This window comes from Macaca mulatta, chromosome 14 (genome assembly GCF_049350105.2).
Source record: "Macaca mulatta isolate MMU2019108-1 chromosome 14, T2T-MMU8v2.0, whole genome shotgun sequence".
Classification (NCBI taxonomy): Eukaryota; Metazoa; Chordata; class Mammalia; order Primates; family Cercopithecidae; genus Macaca; species Macaca mulatta.
Window position 1 is genome coordinate 104304885 of NC_133419.1, and position 26169 is coordinate 104331053.

General features: G+C 34.1%; 1 protein-coding gene across 3 annotated transcripts in view; it reads left to right on the top strand.

Annotated features, from left to right (window-relative positions):
- Positions 1 to 21010, top strand: part of DYNC2H1 (dynein cytoplasmic 2 heavy chain 1) — a 353142-nt gene extending 332132 nt beyond the window's left edge. For all 3 annotated transcript variants that reach the window (XR_013404270.1, XM_015115562.3, XM_015115564.3), the window contains 4 exons: positions 2229 to 2338; positions 3327 to 3408; positions 15005 to 15121; positions 20473 to 21010. Coding sequence is in view for 2 of the 3 variants with exons in the window: in XM_015115562.3 (XP_014971048.2) it covers positions 2229 to 2338; positions 3327 to 3408; positions 15005 to 15121; positions 20473 to 20631 (468 nt within the window). In the remaining variant the exon portion in view is untranslated. The remainder of the gene's footprint in view (positions 1 to 2228; positions 2339 to 3326; positions 3409 to 15004; positions 15122 to 20472) is intronic.
- The last annotated feature ends 5159 nt before the right edge of the window (positions 21011 to 26169 follow it).

Here is a 26169-nt window from a genome sequence, read left to right on the forward strand (position 1 = left end):
TCATTCATTCTAGTTTAGAAGTTTTACTGCCTGTGATTCTAAGTGTTTGTGCGTGTATAATATTTGATAAAGTGCCTGGCCCATTTAGCTGTTCAATTCTATTAGCTATTTATTCACTTATTTCCATGTTACATCCGTTATATGCCATTTGAAGAATTATGGGTATATAGTCTCATAATCATAGAAGGGACTAGAGGTTTTATGTTTAATCTCAAACCTAATCCTTTAAAAGGTTCATGGCCCATAACTTAGAGTGAAGTAAAGAACATTTATGAAAAATATTTGCCAGCTAGTATACTTACAACTTTGTTCAAAGCCCAAGTTATGTGTGCATATTTCTGGTTATTAAAGATAATGCTACTTCTTTATTTTCATGCTTATGAGTATAAAGGTGGTTAAGAGAAAAAAATGTGCTTATCGTTTCTGCACTGTGAAGTTTGCTGTTCAAAGATATTATACATGCTAAAGTAATATTTGTTATTTAAACTTTCTCTCATTAAATAACGCCTTTGCATTAGTCTACCTTTAAGCTTAATAGATTAACAAGTTATTTTTTCCTTGGATTAATAACATTTTTACTAAAAGAGCTTTCCCTTCTTGACTAATTATATTATTCAAACAAGTGAAAATCTGATTGTCAGTCATGTTAGTTTGAACATATATATTATATATACATATATACATTCATTACTGGCAACAACTCTTCAGGACATTTGAATTCAAAATTAATTTTACAGCATTAATGAAATAGTAGTATAGTTGGAAATACTTATTAAATGACTGTTTTAAAATAACTGTTATAAAATAACAGGAATAAATATTAACTATAATAAAGATACAGTTAAGTATAATTTGTTATGTTTAGCTAATGAAAGGAATTAGCAGATAATTTAATAAAAAATATTTGATAGGGAATAAATATGCTATGCATAATATTATTTAATTGAAAATAGATACTTTATGAATGCTATCATTGTAAAGGATATATCCAAGAGAAATAATTATGCTTTGCTAAGAAGATCTTTTAAAAGTCTTTTCTGTTTATACAAAACATATTATTCATTGGTAGGGGAACATAGGAACATTTCTGAGTACTATTCAAATGCATTAAGATGTTAATGCAAACACAGCTTTAGAGGTTTTAATTTCTTCTAGACCTGGCTAAGAGATGTAAATGCTTGGGTAAATAATAGGGTGTTACAGTATATGAAAAACATCCTTTCTATGACAGTAATAAATTAAATCAACACAAAGTTTTCCTCGGCTGTTTGTAAATCATGGAAAATGAATTACTGAGTAAATGAGGATTCTCTAAGTTTGTAATAGCTGACATTACTGTACTACCATCTCTGTGCACCAGCTGAACTAATAGACTGATTCAGAAATCATTAGGAAGCTATCTGTTAAAGGATATTATCACCTGCAGGAAATATTAGAGAGAAACAAGTCACTTAAAACTACCTGAGTTTACTTCCTGGTTCCAGCACCTTATTTGACCTTGGGCAAGACCCTTAACCTCACTGTGCCTCCACTTCCTCATTTGTAAAGTGGAGATACTAATAACGACTTGCAGGGTCATGGGAGGTGTAAACTTGGTTGATACATGGAAAGCATATAGTAGGTGTTACACAGACTTTCTGTTGTTTTTGTTATTTGTTCCAAATGGCAATTTAAAAAAATACTTATGAAATGTACTTTCTATTGATATGTATTTCTCCAAATGGAGTATGAATTGATTATTTAAAAACATCTTTTAACACAAAATTATTTCTTCCTGGACATTGCCCTCCACTGTAATACTTGATTCAGTAAGATGGCAAATTCACCATCCAATCTGGAGCTGGAACCCTAATTCAGTTTGCATTGTCAAGAGAACTTTTTAGTTAGGCCTGGATGCTCAGTATTTCGTCAGCACACTAGAAGTGCTGGCCCAAAATGGGATGCCGTACATTAGGTTAATTTTCACGTTTTGGACTTTTTATTTTGAGCAGATTTTTTACCAACAAACAGTTGTGCAAGGAATCTTATTTAAGATGGATGGATATTATGCCAAATTACAATGCCAGACTTTACAATGTAAAATGGAAATATTTTATGTATATTTTCTAGATACCATTTCAGAGCATTTGGAAACTGAATAACTTTCTCATTGAAAGTGACTTAAGTCTTTAGTTGACTTATCTTTTAAGTGTGTGTATATTTATATGTTTATATTTCCCCCCCTCTAGAACTGGGTAGATAAAGCTGAAAAACAGGCTCTTCTCTCTGAAACGCTTGACCTATCAGAACTTTTCCATCCAGACACATTTCTTAATGCGCTTCGCCAGGAAACTGCAAGGTAATTAAAATGAAATACTTTATTTGTCGCTGAGGGTAATTAATTTTGCTTTATTGACTTCCTATTACACTGCCCTTGATTGTCAAGAAATAAATTTACGATTGAAACACAGACAGTTCTGTTATTTTCTTATACTCTACTTTAAAATCATACAGTTAACCTTTAGCTCAAAAAAGTATTGCTTTTAATGATGTGTTTTATTTGAATTTAAAAAGATAAAATGTAACTTTTATAATTTTGATTATTTATCTAAACCCGTGCTGTCCACTATGGTAGCCAGAAGTCACATGGACCTATGTAAATGAATTAAAGTAAGAATCAGATTTAAAATTCAGTTTTTCAGTAACTCTAACCACATTTAAAGTGCTCAGTGTCCACATGGCTTGTGGCTACCATTTTGGACTGCATGAAAATATTTTTATCTTTGCAGAAAATTCTACTGGACAGTGCTGACCAGGCTCCTTGGTGGAGAACAGGACTTGATGATTAAGATCAAGCTGCTTTTCATACCACACTCAGATTATCATATCATATATAGTTTTTAATAAGTTAGAATATAATAAAAGGGACATTGTTAAAAATATCCTCAACAAAATTTAGTTGTTTAGTAACTCTCAGAGATATTTCAGTTTGTATTGCTTCAGGATATTATAAACATCAAATTTCAGTTTGGCTAATAAACATTTATTGAACCCCCATCATGTGCCTGCATTTGAGGGTAATGGTCAAAACAGGATTTAAAAATGAAAAAAAGAAAGACCTTATCTATCCTTAAGGAACTTATAGCATCTAAGAGGAGACTGACATATAACAGTTAACTTTGAAAATTTAGTGTGAACTCTAACATATTATGCATAGTTTAATGGTATTATTATTTACACGTGATAAATATTTTAATTTTAAATAAATAGGACTATATCTTCAGTTACTCTTCATATTTTAATTCTAAGGATTATTGATTTGTGACGTTGATGCTTTACCTTTACAGAGCAGTGGGTCGTTCTGTGGATAGCCTTAAATTTGTAGCCTCATGGAAAGGTCGACTACCAGAAGCAAAGCTACAAATTAAGGTACTAAACTAATTTTAGATCTTGGAATCTAAACCTTATCACCACCTGATATAAGAGATTCTGAAATTTTGATCTCAAAGTGACCTATCTTTATAGTTTAAGATCAGTAGAGTTAGATTGTATTATCTATGTGAAAAATCAAAATAAGATTTGGCATGAAACAACTTGTAATAGAAAATACAGACTCTTCTTATGCAAACATAAGAATCTTAGGGATACAGTATTTGAAAGTATAACTTTTAGCACAAATTTATACAAACCATGCAGTTCTTTTACCTTACCTGTTCTAAAATTGAACCTAATATTTATTGTACAATAAACTACATACAGGTTGAGCATCCAAACATCCCTAATCCAAAAATCCAAAACACCCCCAAATCTGAACCTTTTTGATTTTCAATATGATACCACATATTGTCATATTTTGGTCCACATGGGTGGCCAAGATAGTGACACTTTTGCCTTCTGATGGTTCAGTGTGTGCAAACTTTGCTTCAGGCACAAAATTCTTTAAAATATTATATAAAACTACCTTCAGGGTATTTGTATAAAATGTATATGAAACATAAGTGAATTTGGAGTTTCGACTTGGGTCCCATCCCCAAGAGAGTTCATCTGTGTATGTGCAAATAGTCATGCACTGCATAATGATGTTTCTGTCAATGACAGATTGCACATACTACAGTGGTTCCATAAGATTATAACAGGGCTGAAAAAGTCATATTGCCTGATGACATCTTTTGTTCAATGTAACATTTTAGCACACACATTATTTGTGTATTTATAGTGATGCTAGTGTAAACAAATCTGCACTGCCAGTTACATAAAAGTAAAGCATATATAATTACATATAGCACATAATACTTGATAAGGATAACTGTTCATGCTTTATTTACTATATAATACCTTTTATCATTATTTCAGAGTGTACTCCTCCTAATTATATTCTTCAAAAAGTTAACTGTTAGCCTCAGGCAGGTCCTTCAGGAGGTATTCCAGAAGAAGGCATTGTAACCATAGGAGATGACAGCTCCATGCCTGTTATTGCCCCTAAAGACCTTCCAGTGGCATAAGATAGGCCTAGGCTAATGTGTGTATTTATGTCTTCATTTTTAACAAAAAAGTTTAAATTGTAAAAATTAAAATAAATTTTAAAAAGAAAAAACTTAAAAAATAATGATATAGAAATATTTTTATACTTTTTGACTCTTGTAAATAACACTTAGCTTAAGAGAAACACATTGTACAGATGTGTAAAAATTCAAAAGTATAAAGTAAAAAGTGTTTATGTTTAAAACTCCTGGGTTCAAGTGATCCTCCTGCCTCGGCCTCCCAAAGTGCTAGGATTACAGGCATGAGCTATTGCACTTGACCTGACTATAGTTCTTTAATGCAGTTAACTATATGCAACTAGCTTTTCAGAAATTCCATTCATATAGTTCTAGTTCGCTGCTCAAAACACTTTTTACTTTATACTTTAAATTTTTACGTATCTTGTGTTTATGTTTTAAGCTAAGTACTATTTATAAAAGTCAAAAGGTTAAAAAAATAAAAATATAAAGTGAAAAGTTACAGTAAGCTAAGGTTAATTTATTAAAGAAAATTATTTTTAACAAATTTAGTGAAGCCTAAGTGTCCAGTGTTTATTAAGTCTACAGTAATATATAATAGTGTCCTAGGCCTTCACATTCATTCACCACTTATTCACTGACTCACCCAGAGCAACTGACATTCTTTCAAGCTCCATTCATGGTAAGTGCCCTAAACAGGTATAGGATTTTTTAAATCTTTTATACTCTCTTTACTGTATATTTTCTATACATAGATCTGTTTAGGTCTATAAACACTAACCATGTGTTACAGTTGCCTACAGTATTCAGCACAATTACATGCTGTACAGATTTGTTTCCTAGGAGCAATAGGCTATACCATCTAGCCTAGGTATGTAGTAGGCTATACCATGTAGGTTTGCGTCAGTACACTCTCATGTTCACACAGTGATGAAGTCACCTAATGATCCATTTCTCAGGATGTATTCCCATCATTAAGTGATGCATGACTGTATTTCAAAATTCAAAAAAAAATTCAAAATCAAAAACACTTTGTTCCTGAGCATTTTAAGGGATACTCAACCTGTATAAAGTGTAGTATATAAAAAATCAGTATATAAAAAATCTTGTCCTCAGGGAGCTTATAATTTGTGAGTACATTAGTTAACTGTTTTGTTTTGTTTTTTTTAAAAAGCCACCCTAATGATCTATTTCTTTTGCAGTACAAATTTTTGTTAGCTCTTTTTCCTGTTAAAATCTATTATTTTTACAATAACAGGTAATCATTCAAACATTAACAAAAATAATTTAAAAGTCTGTGATGGAAACTTTTTCCCCAGCAACCCCAACCTTCTTTCATATCGCTAGCCTGTCTTCCACTATCATTCCTTGCCATTCCTCTTTCCCATTTCCTTACATAGAATTGCCCTCTTAACATTTTTTTTTCACTGTAAAACTTTAAGCTGGTCTCAAACTTCTGGGCTCAAGTGATCCACCTGCCTCGGCCTCCCAAAGCGACAAGATTACAGGCATGAACCAATGCATTTGACCTGGCTATAGTTCTTTAATGCAGTAAACTTTATGCAACTAACTTTTCAGAAATTCCATTCATATAGTTGGTTCCCTGCTCAAAAAATTTGTTTTCATATTACTACTGTTGTCTAACATACTCTATCATTTATATTTGTTGTCTTATTCTAGTGGAATTCAAGTCCAATGAGAGTAGGAACAATAGCCGTTACATAATAAGCACTTGATCAAACCCTTTCTGAATGGTTGAGGGCGTACAATAGGAGAGGTACTGTAGTAGGTGTTTCTAGCATCGGCTGTAAGGGTATAGAGTGCCAGAAATCTGATCATTACCAACAAGCTAGATCTTTCCCTTTTGGCTCTATGGACTGCCATAAAATTCTCACTTAAAGCTGAAGGAGTTAGAAAAGTTTTCTTTCATTTCTTTGCATTTAATTTTGTTGTTTTGTTTTGTTGAGATGGGGTTTTGCTACGTGGCCCAGGGTGAATTTGAACTCTTGGGCTCAAGCAATCCTCCTGCCTCAGCTGCTTGAGTAGCTGGGATTACAGGCACACACCACCACACCCAGCTTCTTTACGTTTTATGTTAACGGTAGCCCCTAGCTCATGAGAAATACCTTGGCTATTACCAGTGGGTCATACACTGCTGTCCAATTGTCAGGAGCGGAAAGGAACACGGAACATGTATATTTAGTGTCTGGCAGCTGTGAACCATGCATGTAATTATAGCATCATTATTTAATTTAGGAGTATAATAAGCAAGGGAAACCGGTTTTATTGTGTCAAAATGTGTTCCTATTTCCCAAAGTATGTTGCCCGTGCTTTCAGAATGGGAATAAAGTCATGGACAACCAGAAAATCCCAAGCTTATATAATTGTTTTGTACATTGGGGCAGTGGGGGGAGGGCAGGGGGTGGGCTGCGCTGGTAGTAAAATAAGATTATTAGTATCTAAAAAAGAGCTATGTGACATTTTTAAGCAATTAATGGGGCAGTCTGAGCCTTGGCCATCACAGTTATCAGTAGATTTCAATAATAACTTCATTGACATGTTTATTATGAGGATCTCTGAATATATATGTATAATCTGTGTATATATAATGAATATATATTTTATATATATTCAGATTCTATATATGATTAAGATTTATATAGGTAGGAAATATTTGTTTCTTAGAAAACTAAGTATATTTTCATATAAAGTTCCCTATATCTAGTAAGCGAAATTTTTTATTTTTCATTTGGGATTCATTAAAAGATATCTTATTGTTAAAAATTAAAATACTCACTTGTAAATATTTAGTAACCTAAATAAGCATGGTATAATGACTAGAAAATAATTGCCATTTTTGTTACTAATGTATTTCCACACATATTTACAACTTTAATTTTAAAAGCCATCTCTACACATGACATTTAAGATAATTCGACAGAACTTTTCCTCTCTCTGGTCCACTCATGTGAGCTATAAAAGCACATTTTCTAACTTTCTCACCTGCAGTTTCCAGTAATATTATCAGGGAAGAAGTCTTTGTAAGGCTGTCACTGTTAGCACTTGACAAAATTAGTAAGTTCACTTGTCCACTGAGGCTCCTTTTAATTATGTTTTTCAACAAAGGGGATTGTTTCAATAGGAGAACTTTGGATTTGAATTATACTTGAATTTTACTATCACTATAATTTTATTAGTTTTTTTTTAAAATCTCTATCGCCATAGACTGAATTAAACAGTGAGGCTGTAGTTCTCCAAACCAATCAATATCTTAAACCCTCTAGACCTACTTGAGAGAACATATTTATATATTGATTTTCAGTTCCTGAACATGGCCCTCTAAAATTTCTGCCATTGTTGATCTATTATGTGTTAAATAGTACTTGAAAACTTGATATGGCAAAATACATAAATCAAGCTCCTGTTCATCCTACGTGTTACATCTTCCTCCAAGGCCGAGAGAGGATTGCCCTAGCAGCACTTCAAGTGCTCAGTAGCCATATGTGGTATAGTATATACAGTAACCACACATGGCTGCTGGGCACATATGGGTACTATACTGTAGCTCTGCATGGAACAGTCAGTTCCCTAGGAAAATTTAAACAGCCTTTGGTCTTCAAGGATTTTTTCAATAATGTTTAATAATTTCTATTATTAAACATTTTAAACAAATACAGAAGAGAGAGTAGTAAAATGAGTCTGCATATTCCAAGGTTTTAAGATTTAGAAACATTCCCCCTTTTTCTCTTTTTATTGTTAAAACACATTTCAGATATCATTTTATTTTACCCATGGTTCTGAATGTGTTTCTTTAAAACTATATATTTTCTTAAATGTAATGTATTATCACAAATATCAAAATTAAAATTCCTTGGAATCGGTCCAAAACAATATTGACCAGTCTCCAAAAGAACTCTTTCCAATGGTTTGAATCAGGGTCAAAATAATGAAACGAGACGTAACATTGCATTTGGTTATGTGCCTTAAGTCTTTTTATATCTAAATCAGGTTCCATCTTTCATTTAATACCACTGTTTGTTACAGGAGTGGGGTCCTTTCTCCTATAGAATTTCTCCTATAGAATGATGTACATTCTGCATTCATCTGCTTGCTTCATTATGGTAGTAAGCTTTTGTTCCTCTGTCTCTCATTCCTTATAAATATAAATTAATTCCAAAGATCTAATTACATTCTTTTTTTTTTCTTTTTTGTGGAGGGGCAACAAAAATACTTCATAAGTGACACTGTGTTCTTCATTTTACATTGTATGATGAGGCACACACGTGTTGTTTTCTTGTTTTCTTGCCTAACATTGATTCATGTGTACAGGCAGTGACAGCCTCATTCCTCATATAACATTTCTCATCAGTATTTCATCTAATAGTTTTAACCATTGATCACTGCTTGGATAACTAGGGATGCATACTGATTCTTCTAATTCTGTTATTCCTTCCACATTTATTAGCTAAAATTCTTCTGCAAAGAGGCTTCAATTAGGTCTGTGTAGTTACCTGGATACTATGAAATACATTTTTTATTGAAAATAAAGAATGCTTAATTTTTTCATTTAAACTGGGAAAATTCATTCTTTCTTTCAAAAGATGCTGTTGATACATAGTTTCCAGCAGTGTCGAGTGACATTTTCTCTTTAAGTATCGTTGTGAGTTTCTTGTATGTCTAATGTTTCAGTAAATTGCATTTATTATTCTTTTTCATTTGCAGTTGTCTCTGGTCTTTGGCATATATGTGATGCCTCTTAATGTTGACCTGTATATCTTTCTTTTTTCTTTTTAGAGGAGGGGGTAAACCTTAATAGTGAAGTGTAGCATCATACACAAAAATGCACAAATCTTCAGAGTACAGTTTATGAATTTTCAATAAGTGAATAAACCTATGAAACCATCATGAAAATCAGTATTAATATTTTATGGTGATTCTTTCTCAAAAATTCTGTTTACAATTAAATGGACCTAACACATATAGTACAAACCTTATTTTTCTTTCAATATATTGTAAACAACTGAAAACCACTAAAGATGGCCCAGGGAGATTATGATTCATCCACTCTTATCTAAATGCATACTAATGATAGGTAAAATATAAAAAAAAGGAAATCACAAACCTTAGCTGGCTTGAAATACAAGATAAGTATTACATTGTGTCAGAAACAGGACAGAAAATAAAATTATAAGTAAGGCCAAAAATACAGATAGATTGAGCTGTAAGTCCAGAATTAGGAAGCAATGAAGTATGGCTTTTTTAGAGTAAAAGGAATTAGTAGTGCTAAATGTTACATAGGACTATAACCAGGCTCGTTGCTTGTTGAATCCAGTTCTGAGGTTAGGCTCTCCATATCCCCAGTAAAAGGAGACTGAATAAAGCTGTTGCAGGCCTGGTGCGGTGGCTCCCAGCACGTTAGGAGGCTGAGGCAAGCGGATCGCTTGAGCCCAGTAGTTTAAGACCAGCCTGGGCAACATGGAAGAACCCTGTTTCTACTACAAATACAAAAAATTAGCCAGGCCTGGTGGTGCATGCCTGTCATTTCAGCTACTCAAGAGGCTGAGGTGGGAGAATCATCTGAACCCAGGAGATCAAGGCTGCAGTGAGCTGTGATCATGCCACTGTATTCCAGCCTGGTCAATGGGAGTGAAACCCTGCCTCAAATAACTAAACAAACAAAATAAAGCTGTTGCAGAATCACTGATTGAGTTTATGGCATTACAAAAATCTGTAGGCTTAAGAAAACTGAAAGACAAAGAAATAGCCTGACTCCTTAGATGCTGAATCTCACTGCCTATCCACAAGATCTGCAGTATCCCAACATCGCCAGAACAGAACCCCCAAACTGGCATTATAAATACCGTATGTACGTAGATATGGAAGGGACAGTACAGAGGTCTATGGAGGGAAAATACAGCTCAAGATGAACCTAGAATCCAAAATCCAAAATAAATGGGGAAAAATAACTAATCCAAAAAAGAAAACTAACAAAATCATCAGATGAAACAGTCAAGTTTGTTGTTAATTTTATAGAAAAAGCTGACAAAAAAGTTATACTATTTTAGTTTCCTTGAACAGATAGATACATGAAGGAATAACGTTCAGTACAAAATAAGAACTTCCGGCGGAGAAACAGGGAGAGATAATACAGTTATAGTTGAAAGTAATGTCAGAAATGAAAAATGTAGTCTTTAAATGAAAAAATTGATAGACAAAATATACATTAGATATGATTGAAGAAGACATGATACATTGGTTATGTTAGGAGACATAGACAATAGTTTCAGATACTGTATCCTATTTCTAAAAGGATTTCTAGAAGTATAAAACAGAATGACAGAGAAGTGAAATTTGAAAAACTAATTCAGGAATATTCTAGAATTGGAGAATGATGAGTTCTTGGATGCAAAACATCTGCAAAGTACCAAAAATAATAAACAAAAGTGAATTCAGTTTCACACCTAATCGCACTATAGCAAAGCTAGTCAATATCCACATTAAAGAGGAAAATCTTCAAAGTTACCAGATAAAACATCAGATTTTCTACCAAAATAATCACCATGTTGACAGCAGACTTCTCATTCACAACACTAGATGTCAGAAGACAGTAAAATAATATATTCGAATTGATGAGGAAAAATAATTGTTAAACTCAAACTTTATTGCTATCTAAAATATTCAATAATGAAAGCAATAAAAAGATACTTCAGGAACCCAAAGACCACCAGAATTCACCACTCACATACAGCCTCAATAAAAGCAATATTGAAACATGTACTTCTGTAAAAAGTAAAGCCAGAGAGAAAGTAATGAACACCTAAAACAATAGTGAACCCCAAATTAACAAATAATTTTAGTGTGAAATTTAACTTAAATTTAAGTAACTTAAATATTGACTGTAAAATGTTCTGTTTAAGCTGAAAATCTAAACAGCAATAATTCAATTAGATATGATGTGTTAAAATTCATACTGTGTTCAGTACTGAATGCTTTAAGAATTTATTAGAAAGTTTTACACTTAATTACGCATTTAAATGTAGATGGTAAAACACTAAAATACATATACAATCCTCAGCAGAAATGGAGAAAAAGTAAACAAAAAAGGTAAAGAGAAAAAAATGTAAAATAATAGAAATAACACCAAATATATGACTATTGTAAACATATTAATCCTACCAATTAAGAGATAGAGATGATCAGACTGAGGAAAAAATAAAATCCAGTTAAATGGTACTTAAATGTACTTAATGTATATTTAAGTCATGATCACACAGATAATTTGAGAAGTGGAAAAATACATGAAAGAAGAACTTAATGGTGAAATGTCAGACTTTCCAAAATCAAATTTTAAAGTTTAATGCAATTTCAACCAATATTCCAAAGTGTGTGTGTTTTTTTTTTCAAATATGTGGTACATGAGTTTGAGTTAGCATTTGCTCAAACTAGCTCAAAACTTAGTGGCTTAGAATACCAATTTATTATTTTCTTACAATTCTGTGGTTTGCCTAGTAGGTCCTTCGCTGATTTACTCAGACCCACTCTGCATCTACATTCAACTAGGTCAGTTAGAAGGGAAGGTCCATCCTGGCCTCATTCACATATATGGCAACTGGTGCTAGCTCGGTCCTTCATGTGCCCTCTCATACTCTAGGTACTTCATACTGAGGTATCTCAGTCCTTCACATGCCTTCTCATACTCTAGTAGACTAGGAGAGCTTCCTTATTTGGTGGTTTCAGTGCAGCATTTCTAGAAGGCAGAGCCTTTTAAAGCCTAGCTTCAGAAGTTGCTTAAAGCCCTTGTACCACATTCTATTGATCAAGGCAATTTAAAAGGCCAGCCCAAGTTCAAGGTGTAGAAAAGAAACTCCACCTCCTGATGGAAGCAGCAGCCAAGCTTACTTGGCAAAGGGGTGCATATTAGGAGGAGAGAAATTTGGGGCCATATTTTGCACTGTGTCACAATATTGTTATTGTTATTATTAAACGATGGCAGTTGAGACAGTATTGTATTGGTTTAGGGAAAGACAGACTAATGAAACACAAAAGAAAGTCCAGAAACAAACTGATGCCAGTACGGAAACTTGACACATGACAAAAGTAGGGTTGGTTACAAATTAGGGGCTTGGAAGGACTATTTGATAAATAATTCTGAAACAATTGCTCACTCATTTAGAAAATGATAAAATTTGAACCATACTTTATATTATAAATAAAAATGGACTCTGAAGGTTTAAAAAGTTACAGAAACAAAACTGTTTGAAAGAGAAGACTTTTAGAAACAAAATACAGGAAAATACTCAGGATTTCTTTAGAAACAAAAGAAGTAAAAGTCTTAAAGGAAAAAGCTGATAAATTTGCTCCCCTGAAATTAAAAAGATACCACAGAAAGTGAAAACACAGGCCACAGACCAGGAGAAGATACTAGTATCTTGTATAACTGACAAAGGATTAGTACCTAAAACAGATAAAGGACATTCATAGATCATTCTTTTAAAGAAAATGTCCATAGTGAGGAAAAGGTGGAGGTGGGCAAAGGATTTTAATAGGCAACTTACATGAAGAGGAAACCTGAATGGCTAATAAACATAAGGAAAAGTACTTGTTCTTACTAGTAACTAGGAATGAAATTAAGACCAAAATTTGATTCCATTTCATGCTCATCAGATTGGCAAAATTTTTAGGTCTCAACAGACCAAGTATTGGCAAGATTGTAGCATAATGTAAATTCTTACATATGACAAGTAAGAGTATAGATTGATAGAGTTACTTTGGGGAATAATTGGCCAATATTAGGTAAAATTGAGATTGACCACACTCTTCAACCTAGTAATTTAATATATCTAGAGAAATTCATGCAAATGTGTATAAGGAAGTACACAGCATGGTTATTGCAGTGTTTTTTTAAATAATGGAAAGCAGTTGGAAATATTCACAAGCAGAAAAATGGATAAATTGTTGTATATTAACAAATGAAATATTGTATAGCTATTGGAAATGAAAGAACAAAATGGATGCACCTTAAAACCAACAATGAAGGAAAAGAGTAGGTTGCATGTTACCCTTTACATAGAGATTGGAAACATGAAAAACAATGCTATTTATTGTTCATAGCTACAGATAAAACTAAATTCAGGCCAGAATATTTTTGCAACTCTTCAAGAGACCAGTATATCACATTAGTGGTATAGTAGAAAGAGTATTTAAGTATTAAATAATTATATTATCATCCCAGCTCTTTTACTAACAACAAAGTTACTTATCTTTTCCTTGCAACAGCAACCTTACTGTAAAATTCAAGTAATGAAATCATTCAAAACTATTCGTTAAGGGATTCTCTCCTAGCACCTAAACCATTCCCTGACTATATGTCACGGAAAATTATCTTAACTCTTCCAACTTAGCGTTCCCTTCATTCTAAATTCTATAGTTCTTTCATTTAGTATGTTAAAATTCCAAGGCACTGTGTGTGTGTGTGTGTATATTTTTTTGTTTGTTTGTTTGTTTGAGGTGGAGTCTTGCTCTTTTGCCCAGGCTGGAGTGCAGTGGCACAGTCTCGGCTCACTGCAAGCTCCGCCTCCCAGGTTCACGCCATTCTCCTACCTCAGCCTTTCGAGTAGCTGGGACTACAGGCACCCGCCACCATGCCCAGCTAATTTTTTGTTTTTTTAGTAGAGACAGGGTTTCACCGTGTTAGCCAGGATGGTCTCAATCTCCTGACCTCATGATCCGTCCGCCTCGGCCTCCCAAAGTGCTGGGATTACAGGTGTGAGCCACTGCGCCCAGCCGGCACTGTATATTTTAAGATTGTTTATATTTTGTACCAAGTTCCAATTATGATAATATAGATGTGGCTCTTAAGGCAAAGTGCCAGAAGAGCTATAAATGCCAAATACTGACTCTACATTTGTTGCCTTTAGATAGGCTAGATTAACTGCAGAAACTAAAAGAATGAAGAGTTTCAAAGAAGAAATAATGAAGCTAATAATAACAAAAGAACCATGTTTTCATTTTCAGGATTTCTTACATTTACACTAAGGTTACCTTAAAGACATGGATTCTTTCTTCTAATTCTTCTTTCATATCCATATCGCATGTCAGTTTTTTTCATTACACTTTCTGAACTTTATTCTATTCCTTAAAAGGTGTCAGAATTCTAGGTCGGGAATACAACGTTTGCTGTCTAATTATGCTTTTCTCCCTTCCCTCGTGGAGAAAGAATAACTTTTTGGCTTTTGCCACTGTATTTCTATTTACACTAATATCAAGACACCTGAGGTTGCATAACTGATGAGATTTATAAGTAATTTAAAAAATATATTTGCTAAAAATGAGAAATCAGTCTAAAAGAAGTTGACGGTGAACACTAGTCCAGGCCTTACCGACTTTATTCTCAAATACAGTACCATAATCTTTGTTTTCATATATTTGGAATCAGTAAACACAATGGAAAGCATTGCTTTTAAGATAGAATAAACTCTGACGTTTGAGACTTTAATGCATATTTTCATGACTTGTTTCCACGGCAGATCAGTGGCTTGTTACTAGAAGGATGTAGTTTTGATGGAAATCAACTTTCTGAAAATCAGCTTGATTCTCCTAGCGTGTCATCAGTGCTCCCTTGTTTTATGGGCTGGATTCCACAGGTAATACATTTTCAACAAGCATAAGTTTTAATAGTATCAGTTCACTCTTAGATTTTATCTTTGGAAGAAGACATTCTTGTGACCTTTGTATTTTTGTTTGCTTTCTAATCTCACCTGCATTTGAACAAATTTGCAGTCAAAAAATTTTATCCTTTATCACGTTTAAGATGTACAAGACATTTGAAAACTTGGATTTTGATTGAAAAACTTTGGGCTTTGATTTTGTTGTAGAAAGAATAACATAGTATTAATTTCTAGAGAGTTTATAGCCTGGTAATAAAAAGGCCTTTAATGATAATAAGAACTACCATGAGTTGCATTCGTGTTATTTTCAGCAATGTGCATTAGGTACTTTATATGCTTTACCTAAAATCCTCCTCAAAGCAGCCATGCAAGGCAGATATTATTATTCCCACTTTCAAATGAGGAAACATGCTCATGTAGGTTAAATGACTTCTTGTAGTTAGCTACACAGAGAGTGACAGAATTAAGGTGTTAATAGATGTATGGCTTTGTATCACACAATGTCATTTGGCAGCTGATAGATGGATGAAGAAAACAATCTTAAAGACTTACTTAGTTAACTTTTTTCATTTCAAAACAGTTATTGAAAGAACTTTCAGCAGTAGAACTTGGGGTATGCATGTCTTTAAAATAGGACATAGTTGTAAATGAAGCACATAACTTTTTCTTAATAAAGTTTAAGAATGCACATATGACTACATGTGAATAAACTTTAAAGTTCTGATTCTGTATCTAATGAGCAACAAAACTATTTCACGTATTGCTTACTAGAAGAAAAATGAGCTTTCTCATTGGGAAATAATGCGTTGAATTTTCCAGTTATTGTCATTCTCCTTATAAAATAAAAATTAAATGCACCAGAGTATTTATTTAAGGAAAATGTTAAAAAGCAATAGCAATTAGCAACATTGCCAAGAATTACGAGAGTATCCTCTGACCTAAAAGAGCATATGTTTCTGTCAAAATTCCCTATTTTTCCCCCATATCAGCTTCATTTTCTCCAAAATTAGAGTGACTATGAGATAAAGGAGAGAGAAGAGATTGAAAGAATCATTGTTTACTTCATTCTTGCTGTTAATTCCTATAAGAATTTTCTACAAAAATTTGATATTATGAATGACACATTTTTATCTTAGGTGTGTAAATCAAGTTGAAAGTTATATACAAAAGGTGGGAATTTGTCAAGGGTTGTGAATATAGCATACAAAATTGTTTAGGATGACACAGATAAATTCCAATGAATTTAAATTATATAAACTACTAATTCGCTGGAAAATAAAATCCATATAATGATCATGAGGAGGCGGAAAAAAAGTAGGGCAAGTATAAACAGGTTCCCTTGAGGAAAAACCCAAACAATAAAAACAGAGCTTGGAGAGCAACTAAGAATAAATATAGGAGAAAATGACCTGGAGCAATACCCACGTAATTGACCACAAACTGAACACAAATCAGGAATGCAGTGCTGTCATGGACAAAGCCAGTCTGTTACTGGGTTATATGAAAAGTGATGTGACTTTACAAGACTAGAAATTGATAGCTTGGCAATATTTTACTTTGTGTGTTATTCCTCTCCAATTTTATTTGTCATACTTCTAAAATGTCAGGATTGGAATAAAAAGCTAAAAATAATTTAATTTCAAAAATAGCTCATATAAAGACAGGTAAAATGAATTGAGCATTTATCCTATAGAAGACATGACTAAAAGGTAATGTGAACTTTTTACTCTTTTTCTGTAAGATTTTCTTCTGGGCCTTTGCACTTGTACATGACATGAAATAGAAGAATTTGTTAGTGCTTCCCCACCTCCTACTTCTCCTTCTTTCTTTACAGTGAGCTTCCTCCTTTTGCTATGATCATACTACTTTTCAGAATGTCTCTCCCATATCAGCTAAGAAGGAAAGAACATGAGATCTACTAGTAAGTGTTTCAGAACACAAAGTTCTCTAGCGCAGCAGACCTAAATTGTAGTCCAAGTTCCCAAGCTTATGAATTAGGTGATTTAAGCAAGGTACCTAACTTCACTGAGCCAGTTGCCTCATTTGAAAATGGAGGTAATAATGTTTCTGTAGGATCATGTTGAGGATTAAATATGTTTGTGTATGTGTAAAGTACTTAGCACACTGCTTCATACACGGTAAGTCAAGTTTATCCTATTGTCAATATTTTAAACTGTTTATAATGCTATAATGTTTTATCTTATTTCATATGGTACTTTTTAGTTTACCAGTACTTTCACTCATATTAAGTTATTGTTGAGTTTTTATATACCAGATGTTATGCTGAACCCTGGGGTTACAAAGATAAACAGATTTCTCCTGCAGAGTCTTCCGCCAACTGGGGGAGCAAATAAGCAAAGAGACTACTACAGTTCAGAATCATTAGAGAGGTTTATATAAAGTGCTTTGACAGATGAGGGAGGCTTCAACTCTACCGTGTGTGAACAAATGAGGGAAAGTCAGATGACCTCGCTGAGAGAGGTGGCAGCTTCTCTTGAACTGTTACTTGAATTTTAGTAAGAAGAGTTTAAGGACAAATTCAAAAAAGATAGGGTAACAAGGCATTCCAGACAGAAGGAGCAGCATGCGTAAATATATGCAGGTAGAAAAGAGCTTAGGATATTCTGGGAACTGCAAGTGTCGTACATCTGGAGCATATAGTTCGTATGGAAGAATGGTGGGGGATGCGGCCAGAAAGGAAGGCCAAGACCAAGTATGATAAGCTGAGTAGCCATGCCAAGGAGTTTAGACCACCTTATGGTCAGTAGGAAGCCATCAAGAATTTAGAACAGGGCCAGGCATGGTGGCTCACACCTGTAATCCCAGCATTTTGGGAGGCCAAGGCAGGAGAATCACTTGAGCCCAGGAGTTAGAGCCTGGCTTGGGCAACATAGCAAGACTCCATCTTTATTAAATAAAAAAAGAATTTAAAAAAATTTTTTTAAAGAACTGAGAACAGGGGTATAGTAAGATCAGATTTGTAGTTTTAGAAAATCAGTCTAGCAGTGAGTGGGTCGATAGTAGATTGGCACACTGTGAGATACAGTTATACCTGAGTCTCATAACAATCCTATGGGTTTGGTACAGCAAATTTTCTATCTTTCTGATGGAAAGACTGAGAATCAGGTAAGTTAAATGATTTATGAGTTCCACAGTGGTAGCATTAGTGTTTGGACAATCATAATGAACATTTATTTGCACTGATTACATACCAAGCACTATGCAAGGTGTTTCAAATACAAGGTATTTAAGCTTTTAAAAAATTTTTGAAATAGGAATTGTAATCTCCATTTTGGGTAGGAAATGGAGGTTTAAAAGATTATGTAACTTACGCAAGATCACATAGTTAATAGGTAGGCAACTAAGATTCATATTCAGGTGTCTCTCTTAAACCTTAGACCTAATACTGAGACACCCTAACAGTATAAATTAGGGTTTGGAAAACCATGGCCTATAGGTGCTAACATTCATATACTAGAGTGTTTTGCTGCTAACTCTAGAGTGTTTTGTCAACTGTAATATCTGTGACAACTTTGCCACTTCCTAACTAGGTCACCATGGGTAAATTCTCTGTGGGCTTCTCATCTGTCACTTTTGTAATATTTTAAAATGGGTCTAGCTTGCCTCTGAAGTTCCATTCCAACTCTGCAAAGTAATAATTGAATAAAATCATATAAATTCAGTAAAAATGCTAATCCTAAATTTGAAATGGAAATACAATGATGAACTCATGATGTTTTTCTTTTAAAAATACATGATTTCTAAGCTCCAGTCACTAAAACATCCTAGAATTAAAATGATCAATTGGTCAGACGCGGTGGCTCACGCCTGTAATCCCAGCACTTTGGGAGGCCAAGGCAGGCAGATCACAAGGTCTGGAGATCGAGACCATCCTGGCTAACAGTGAAACCCTGTCTACTAAAAATACAAAAAAATTAGCCGCCTGTAGTACCAGCTACTCTAGAGGCTGAGGCAGGAGAATGGCAGGAACCCGGGAGGCGGAGCTTGCAGTGAGCCGAGATTGTGCCACTGCACTCCAGCCTGGGTGACAGAACAAGACTCCCTCTCAAAAAAAAAAAAAAAAAAAGATCAATTATTCCTAACACCCAAATTATGGTCTCTAATACCATTTCTCTTGAAAGAAACTAGGAATCATCAGATTAATGACTAATTTCTAAGGCAGGAAATATAAAAGATGAGCTTGTATAATAATACTTGTCATACTAGAAAGGCAATGAAACTATTGAAGAGACAACTGGGTACGTATCAAAACCCAGGAGCCAACTTAAAAAGTTCCCCCTGAGCAAAGACTGACAGTTTGAACACCAGTGCAATAGCGATTGCATTGCATTAAAGCGCATCACATGTATTTAAATCCACCAGTTCATAATGCTATTTTTTAAAAAGAAGCCGTGGTCATTGATCACCTTTGGAGTATGCTAGGAAACATTCATTGTTTTGAAAACACATAAAGGGAAATAAGCATTTATCCAGTTTTTCCTATATGAACTGCACCTCATGGTAATAAAAAAAATTGATAAGTGGAGGTTTCTCTTTATAGATATATTCCTGCTTGGAAGAAGGAAAGATAGATTACCCCTTGTGTAATCTTGAATGAAAAATGATTATGAATGGCCTCTAATAGCCAAAAAAGAGAAATAACCCAACATATGCTGCTTGATGGAAACATCTAGTACCACCTATGCAGTATTTTCCAAACATTGAGTCTGAGCTCACCTATGGATCCAGTTTATAGGAATACAAGGAACAGACAGACCGACGTGATACCATGGGAATGTAATCCAAAAAAGAATGTGGGCAACTATTGGGTATAGTTTCTTCTGCAAACAAATTGCTAGGAAAAGAGGAGGAAAAACGTACAAATTTAGGATACTTAACAGACTTTTCAACAAACTGCAAAGCATAGTTTTTATTTAAATTATGCTTCTAACAGAAAAACTCTTTGAACAGGAGATAATGAGATAATGGATGTGTGATGATATTAAGGAATTATTGGTTATTTTCTACTGTGTGATAATACTTACATGGTTATATTTATAGAGATATATATGTAAATATTTATAGGTGAAATTTTGTAATTGTAAGGTGCTATTCAAAATACTCCAATATTGGGCTAGGGAGAGGCTGTAAATAAAACACGATAGGCCATGTGTTTCATTTTGTTGCAGGGGGATGATAGGGGCTTATCATGTTAATCTTTATTTGAAACATTTCATAATATTGATATGTTTGTTTCCTTGGTTATCTAATAATCTGTTTCCAAATAGTGTATTGCTGTATTTTAAAACAAGTTATTTTTTAAATAGGATGCATGTGGTCCATATTCCCCGGATGAGTGCATCTCTTTGCCTGTTTACACAAGTGCTGAAAGGGATCGTGTGGTTACCAATATTGATGTTCCATGTGGGGGCAACCAAGACCAGTGGATTCAGTGTGGAGCAGCTCTATTCCTAAAAAATCAGTAGAATCTAATGACAACAAAAGCCATCTTCACAAAAGGGAACACTGATTCTTTAAGCTTTAAATCAAACATGTGGTCAGTCTACATTTGAAATGTTAGTTCAAAATATTAACATATTGTTACCTTACAATGTTGATCTCATTGAAATTTTAATGTGTAAAAGCAGCACTGTGCATCTTTTAAAGTAATTAATGGAGTTATTGTTAAAACAGAGTATTCTTTTGATAACATTAAATATTTCTGTGAGGAACTTCACTTTTCCAGTGGCTCAAAAATTTGTTTTAGGTCAGAGATTTTAAGTGGTATATTAAAGTAATCCATAATAAATATTTTGGCTGTCATTTGTGTCATAATTATTTAATAAAATATAAGAGCATTCATAATTTTTTCAGTCTTCCCATGACTTTTTACATACTGAAGAATGTATTATAAAGTTATGAATGTATAAAAGTATCAATATGAATATAATTATACTATACTAATTATAATGTACAAATATATAATTGTCATTGTAACTATATACTTACAACTGATAGGTAATTCAAATAGGAATAATTCAGCTGTTTTGTGTTTTGTTATTGTTTTTTTGAGACAGAGTCTCACTCTGTTGCCCAGGATAGAGTGCCGTGGGGCGATCACGGCTCACTGCAGCCTCAACCTCATAGACTCAATCTATCCTCCTGTCTCAGCCTCCTGAGTAACTGGGACTACAGGATGCACCACCGTGCCCAGCTAATTCCTTTATTTTTTGTAGAGATGGGGTTTTGCCACATTTCCCAGGCTGGTCTCAAACTCCTGCACTCAAGCAATCCACCTGCCTTAGCCTCCCAAAGTGCTAGGATTACAAATGTGAGCCACGACACCTGGCCTGTATTTTTTATAGGAGCTATTATTTTAGCTCTGCAAGATTCCCTGAAATCTAAGGAACCAAAACTACTGTTCAGTTGAGTGATAGACATTTTAGTATCCTATGAAGTTATTTGCAGCTCTATCCTTGCAGCAAACAAATTCTAAGAGCTGAGGCTTATATTTTTGATAGTTGTTTAAAACGAGTCATAGCAATGAAAAGTTATATACTTAGAGAAGAAACTAAACATAAAATGCAAAACATACTTTTAAAAGAATATATGTAAATATATATTTTACAGGAATATATTTTAAAATATGTATTTATTCCATGTGTATTCGTCCATGCTTTTCCCTTTCTAGCTGATTGTAATGTCAACATCAAGCCCTGAAAAACATATTTTTAAAAGAATATATTTAAATATATATAATAAATAATATATTTTATATTTAATATATATTTAATAAATATATATTACATATTAAATAAATATATAAATTAAAATATATAAATACATATTTTTAAAAGAATATATTTAGATATATTCTTTTAAAAGTATGTTTTTCAGGGCTTGATGTTGACATAACAATCAGCTTTGAAAGGGAAAAGCATGGACGAATACACATGGAACATTTTTGTGGGCCATGTCTGGAAATGTCACACATCATTATGTTTACATTCCATTAGAGAGAACTTAATTACATGGGTATACATAATGTCTAGCGTGTCTGGAAAATGTAGACAGCTGGGTGCTCAAAAAGAGAAGAGCATGGAGGGCTACCTAGCTCTTTCTACCACATCCCCATCCAGTGAAAATGACATAAAATTACTTAATAAAGCAGCATAGGTCTTTAATCGATATGATGCCAAACCTCATGCTTATGAATTTTTGCATTAATATCCAGCAAAATAACATAAGCCAGCTATTGGCCAGATTCCAGAAATATAAAGATAGATAATATAGTCTCTGCTCTTGAGAGATGTAAAAGCTGATCAGACAGTGAAACATGTAAAAACAGTCTCCACACTGTAAATTTTTAAATCTGATATTAATATTGCTATACCAGCTTTTTTGGTTAAATTTGGGAAACAATATATTAAAAATGCCCATATAGAGAAAACTCATAGCACAATGAAATAAGAGTTATGTGGCACAGTAGCAAAGGGCTGTGGGATTCCAGGGGAAGGAGTAACTAATTTAATCAAAAATGATTAGTAACAGTAGGCTTGTTTCTTTTTCTCTTTTTAAAAAAACTTACTTTGAAAATATTTTACAAAGAATAAATAAATGTATTGCCTTCCTCAAATGAACACATATTAGATGTTATGGTGTTTGCTTTAGATTTTTTTTTAAATGTTAAATTTTAAAAATTGTTTCAAAATCAGAGTCCTTCACATTCCCTTCAGCAGAACTTTCACTTCTTCCTCCAAAAAGACACCCACTAACCTATATTTGTTACCTACACAGTACATGTTTTTAATATATAACCAAAAATAAGGGGAATTTTTTTTAATGCGAGCTGCAAGGAGCCTTTCTAAAGCTTCAGAAGGACACAGTATTTGAGGTTCTCAATCCATTAGAAGCAACAAATGACAGTTTTCAGTCCTCAGACACCACAGATGTTGGAACGGCCCCAAACAAAATACATCATAGCCATGTATTTGGTAAATTTAATATGATAATTTTCAAAATAAAAATCTTGTCTAGCCAGGAATTGAAGGGACTTTCACAAATAATGGATATCTATGAAAAACCTATAGCAAAGATCATTTTTAATGAGGAAACAGGGCATTCACTTTAAAATGAACAAGACAAAGCTCATCATTTCTACACTGTTTGGAGGTCCTAGACAGCACAGAATGACAAGAAAAAGGCAGAATTGAATAGACAAAGACAAATAGAACAAAATACGTTCAAGGAGAAAAAAATATTAGCATTCACATACTTCTTCCCATCAGCCCTTTGTGCAGCTTTTGCTTTTGGCAAGCTCACACGTGTATACATCAAAATGAAAATGTTAAAGGGAAGAAGTTGACATTTAACTCCTTGTGTTAAGTATTCCTAACCAATAATTATTTGGGGGTTTTATTTTTTATTCTGAGACCTTCTGCTATAATTTCTGAAAGAGATATGGAGACTAAAGAAAACAAAATTCACTCCAGTACTTGGGGTATCTTCTTCCACGTTATTTCTATGTGTGTACTTCCATTATGTCAAAGTCTGGATGAGTTATCATTTCCCACCTATCTTAGGAAGCTGTGAGCACAAAGGAGCCCTGCGAGGAAGGCGGCTACAGAGCACACAAAGTGCGAGACTGCATTTGGCCTTTGGGAGACACACAAAAAAATAGAAAACAAAGTACTACAATACGAAGAATATTTAATTCAAGAAAATCAGTCATTTCACCTCAATTTTGACCCTCTTGTACACTAAGCATCTTAAGAGCAGGAAGTATATGTTTCGTGTTTTTGTTTATGGCACTTGCTTTTATTGGAGCTCAACACACATTTATTGAATCAGTGACTAAAAATTGTTTCCAGACAACTTAATCATCAGATTTGTCTCCAAGTGATTTTAGATTGCTCCCAGAATCAAGCCCATCCTTAAAGAATGAGTACATTTTCATCATTGAGGATAGTTGGAGAAGGCTTTCTTCAAAGGTTCTCACAGAAACTTGAAAAAGAAATTTCAAACATCTCAGCAAGGTTGACATCATTGGACTGTGCCCCCATGTGATCACTTTGAAGAAAACAAATCCTTTGGTTATGTAGTCCTTCAATCAAAAAATCTTTGGGGGCTGGGCATGGTGGTTCACACCTGTAATCCCAGCACTTTGGGAGGCCAAGGCGGGCAAATCACAAGGTCAGGAGATCGAGACCATCCTGGCTAACACGGTGAAACCCCGTCTCTACTAAAAATACAAAAAAGTCAGGTGTGGTGGCACATGCCTGTAGTCCCAGCTACTCGGGAGGCTGAGGCAGGAGAACTGCTTGAACCTGGGAGGCGGAGGGTGCAGTGAGCCAAGATCACACCACTGCACTCCAACCTGGGCAATAGAGCAAGACTCTGTCTCAAAAAAAAAAAAAAAAATCTTTGGAAATGGAAAGGATCCTAGAGATTGGCTGGGTTTCTGTTTTATTTTTACTTTACAGTCATGCCTTCCTAAATGCTCACAAGTCATGCCTTGTAAACTTAACATTTTAACTAGGAGAAAAATCAATTATCAGAGAAAGTTTCATGGAAGAGTTGGATTTCATGCTGGACAATCAGGGAATCTATAAGAAGTAGACATATACCTACCAGGGTCCAAAAGCTCAAACCAATCCACCTCAGTACATCTGCTACCATATACTAAGACTGCAATTTTCACATTGAAAAATAAATGTACTCCAACAGTTAAGTTATCAATGGAAGGACAGGAAAAATAAACCCAATCTGAGCGGGGAGAAAAAGTAAGCTTTTGAGAACAACTGTCTTTACCTACAGTGATATTTTCCATGTATGTAAACATGGCTATCAGCTATTTTTTTTTCCAAAAATAAAGGGAAAAACAAGTAACAACCAAAATATTATGCATAACCATTATAAATTCTGATTATGCTGTGCCTAAATTTTGCTTCCCCTTTTTTAGTTCCCGAACACCGTTTCAGAAGAGATTAAGGTGATAGAAACCTAATAAGGTAAAAGCAGAGACAAGAAGGTGGAAGGGGTTAAGATTCAACACAATAGATAGAAAGATGGTCTTCAATTTCTCCCTGTTTTCAAAAGTGTATTACTTATTGTTTAGCAAAGTAGGAATAACGAATAAAACCATGTTTAAGTTTTGTGGGAAAATTACGAAGTAATGAACGTACCAACTTAAACCACATAGAAAAAAAACAATGGAATCAAATTATAGCCTAAATACACAATTTGATTATTAAAGTCAGTGACACCTGACTTTTCGAAGTTAGCTTCGTTTCTATTTGAAATTAATCATTGTTAAAATAGGAATTTATTTGAATGTAACTGATTCTACTAGCAGTGGCGATATGCTTAACAACGGGGTGGCTGCTCACAGATTTTTAATTTTAAAGATGATTCCCTGCATGTAAAGCACAACTCTTTCTATGTTAGTTACTGCTGCTTGTCTCCCAGTGCCCATTCTCCCCTACTACTGTAGTAAGAAAACTTAAGAGTGTTTAACTGAACTAATGCATACTCAGAATAAAAACTGAAATTCCTTATCTCCCTTACATTCAAGTGTGGCCATGTGACCCACTTCTGCCAAAGAATGTGAGCACAAATATCCTATGGCAGCTTCCAGGGTCATTCTTTATAGGATGTGGCCCATATACCATTTTCTTTCATCTTCATCTCCTCTCCTCTGCTGCCTGCAACGCTGCCATCTTGGACCTCAGTCTCTGAGGACTTTGTCAAACACAGATACCACCCCTAGACTATTTAACTCTGAATTTCATTTATACAAGAGAGATTTTTCAACCTTAGATGGGGCGGATAAATGCCAGCTGGGTGGTGGTGTGGACAGACAAGATCTACTGCCCTCAGACAGTCCCTCCTAAACCAAAGACGAGACCCAAATACTCCAACTGAACTAGGAACCCTAAGTTGGAGACACTTTCAACCTGTGCTCTCTGACTAATGCAAGTCCCACTTGGCAAGAGAAGCATTAATTGTAAACAAAACGGTCTCTC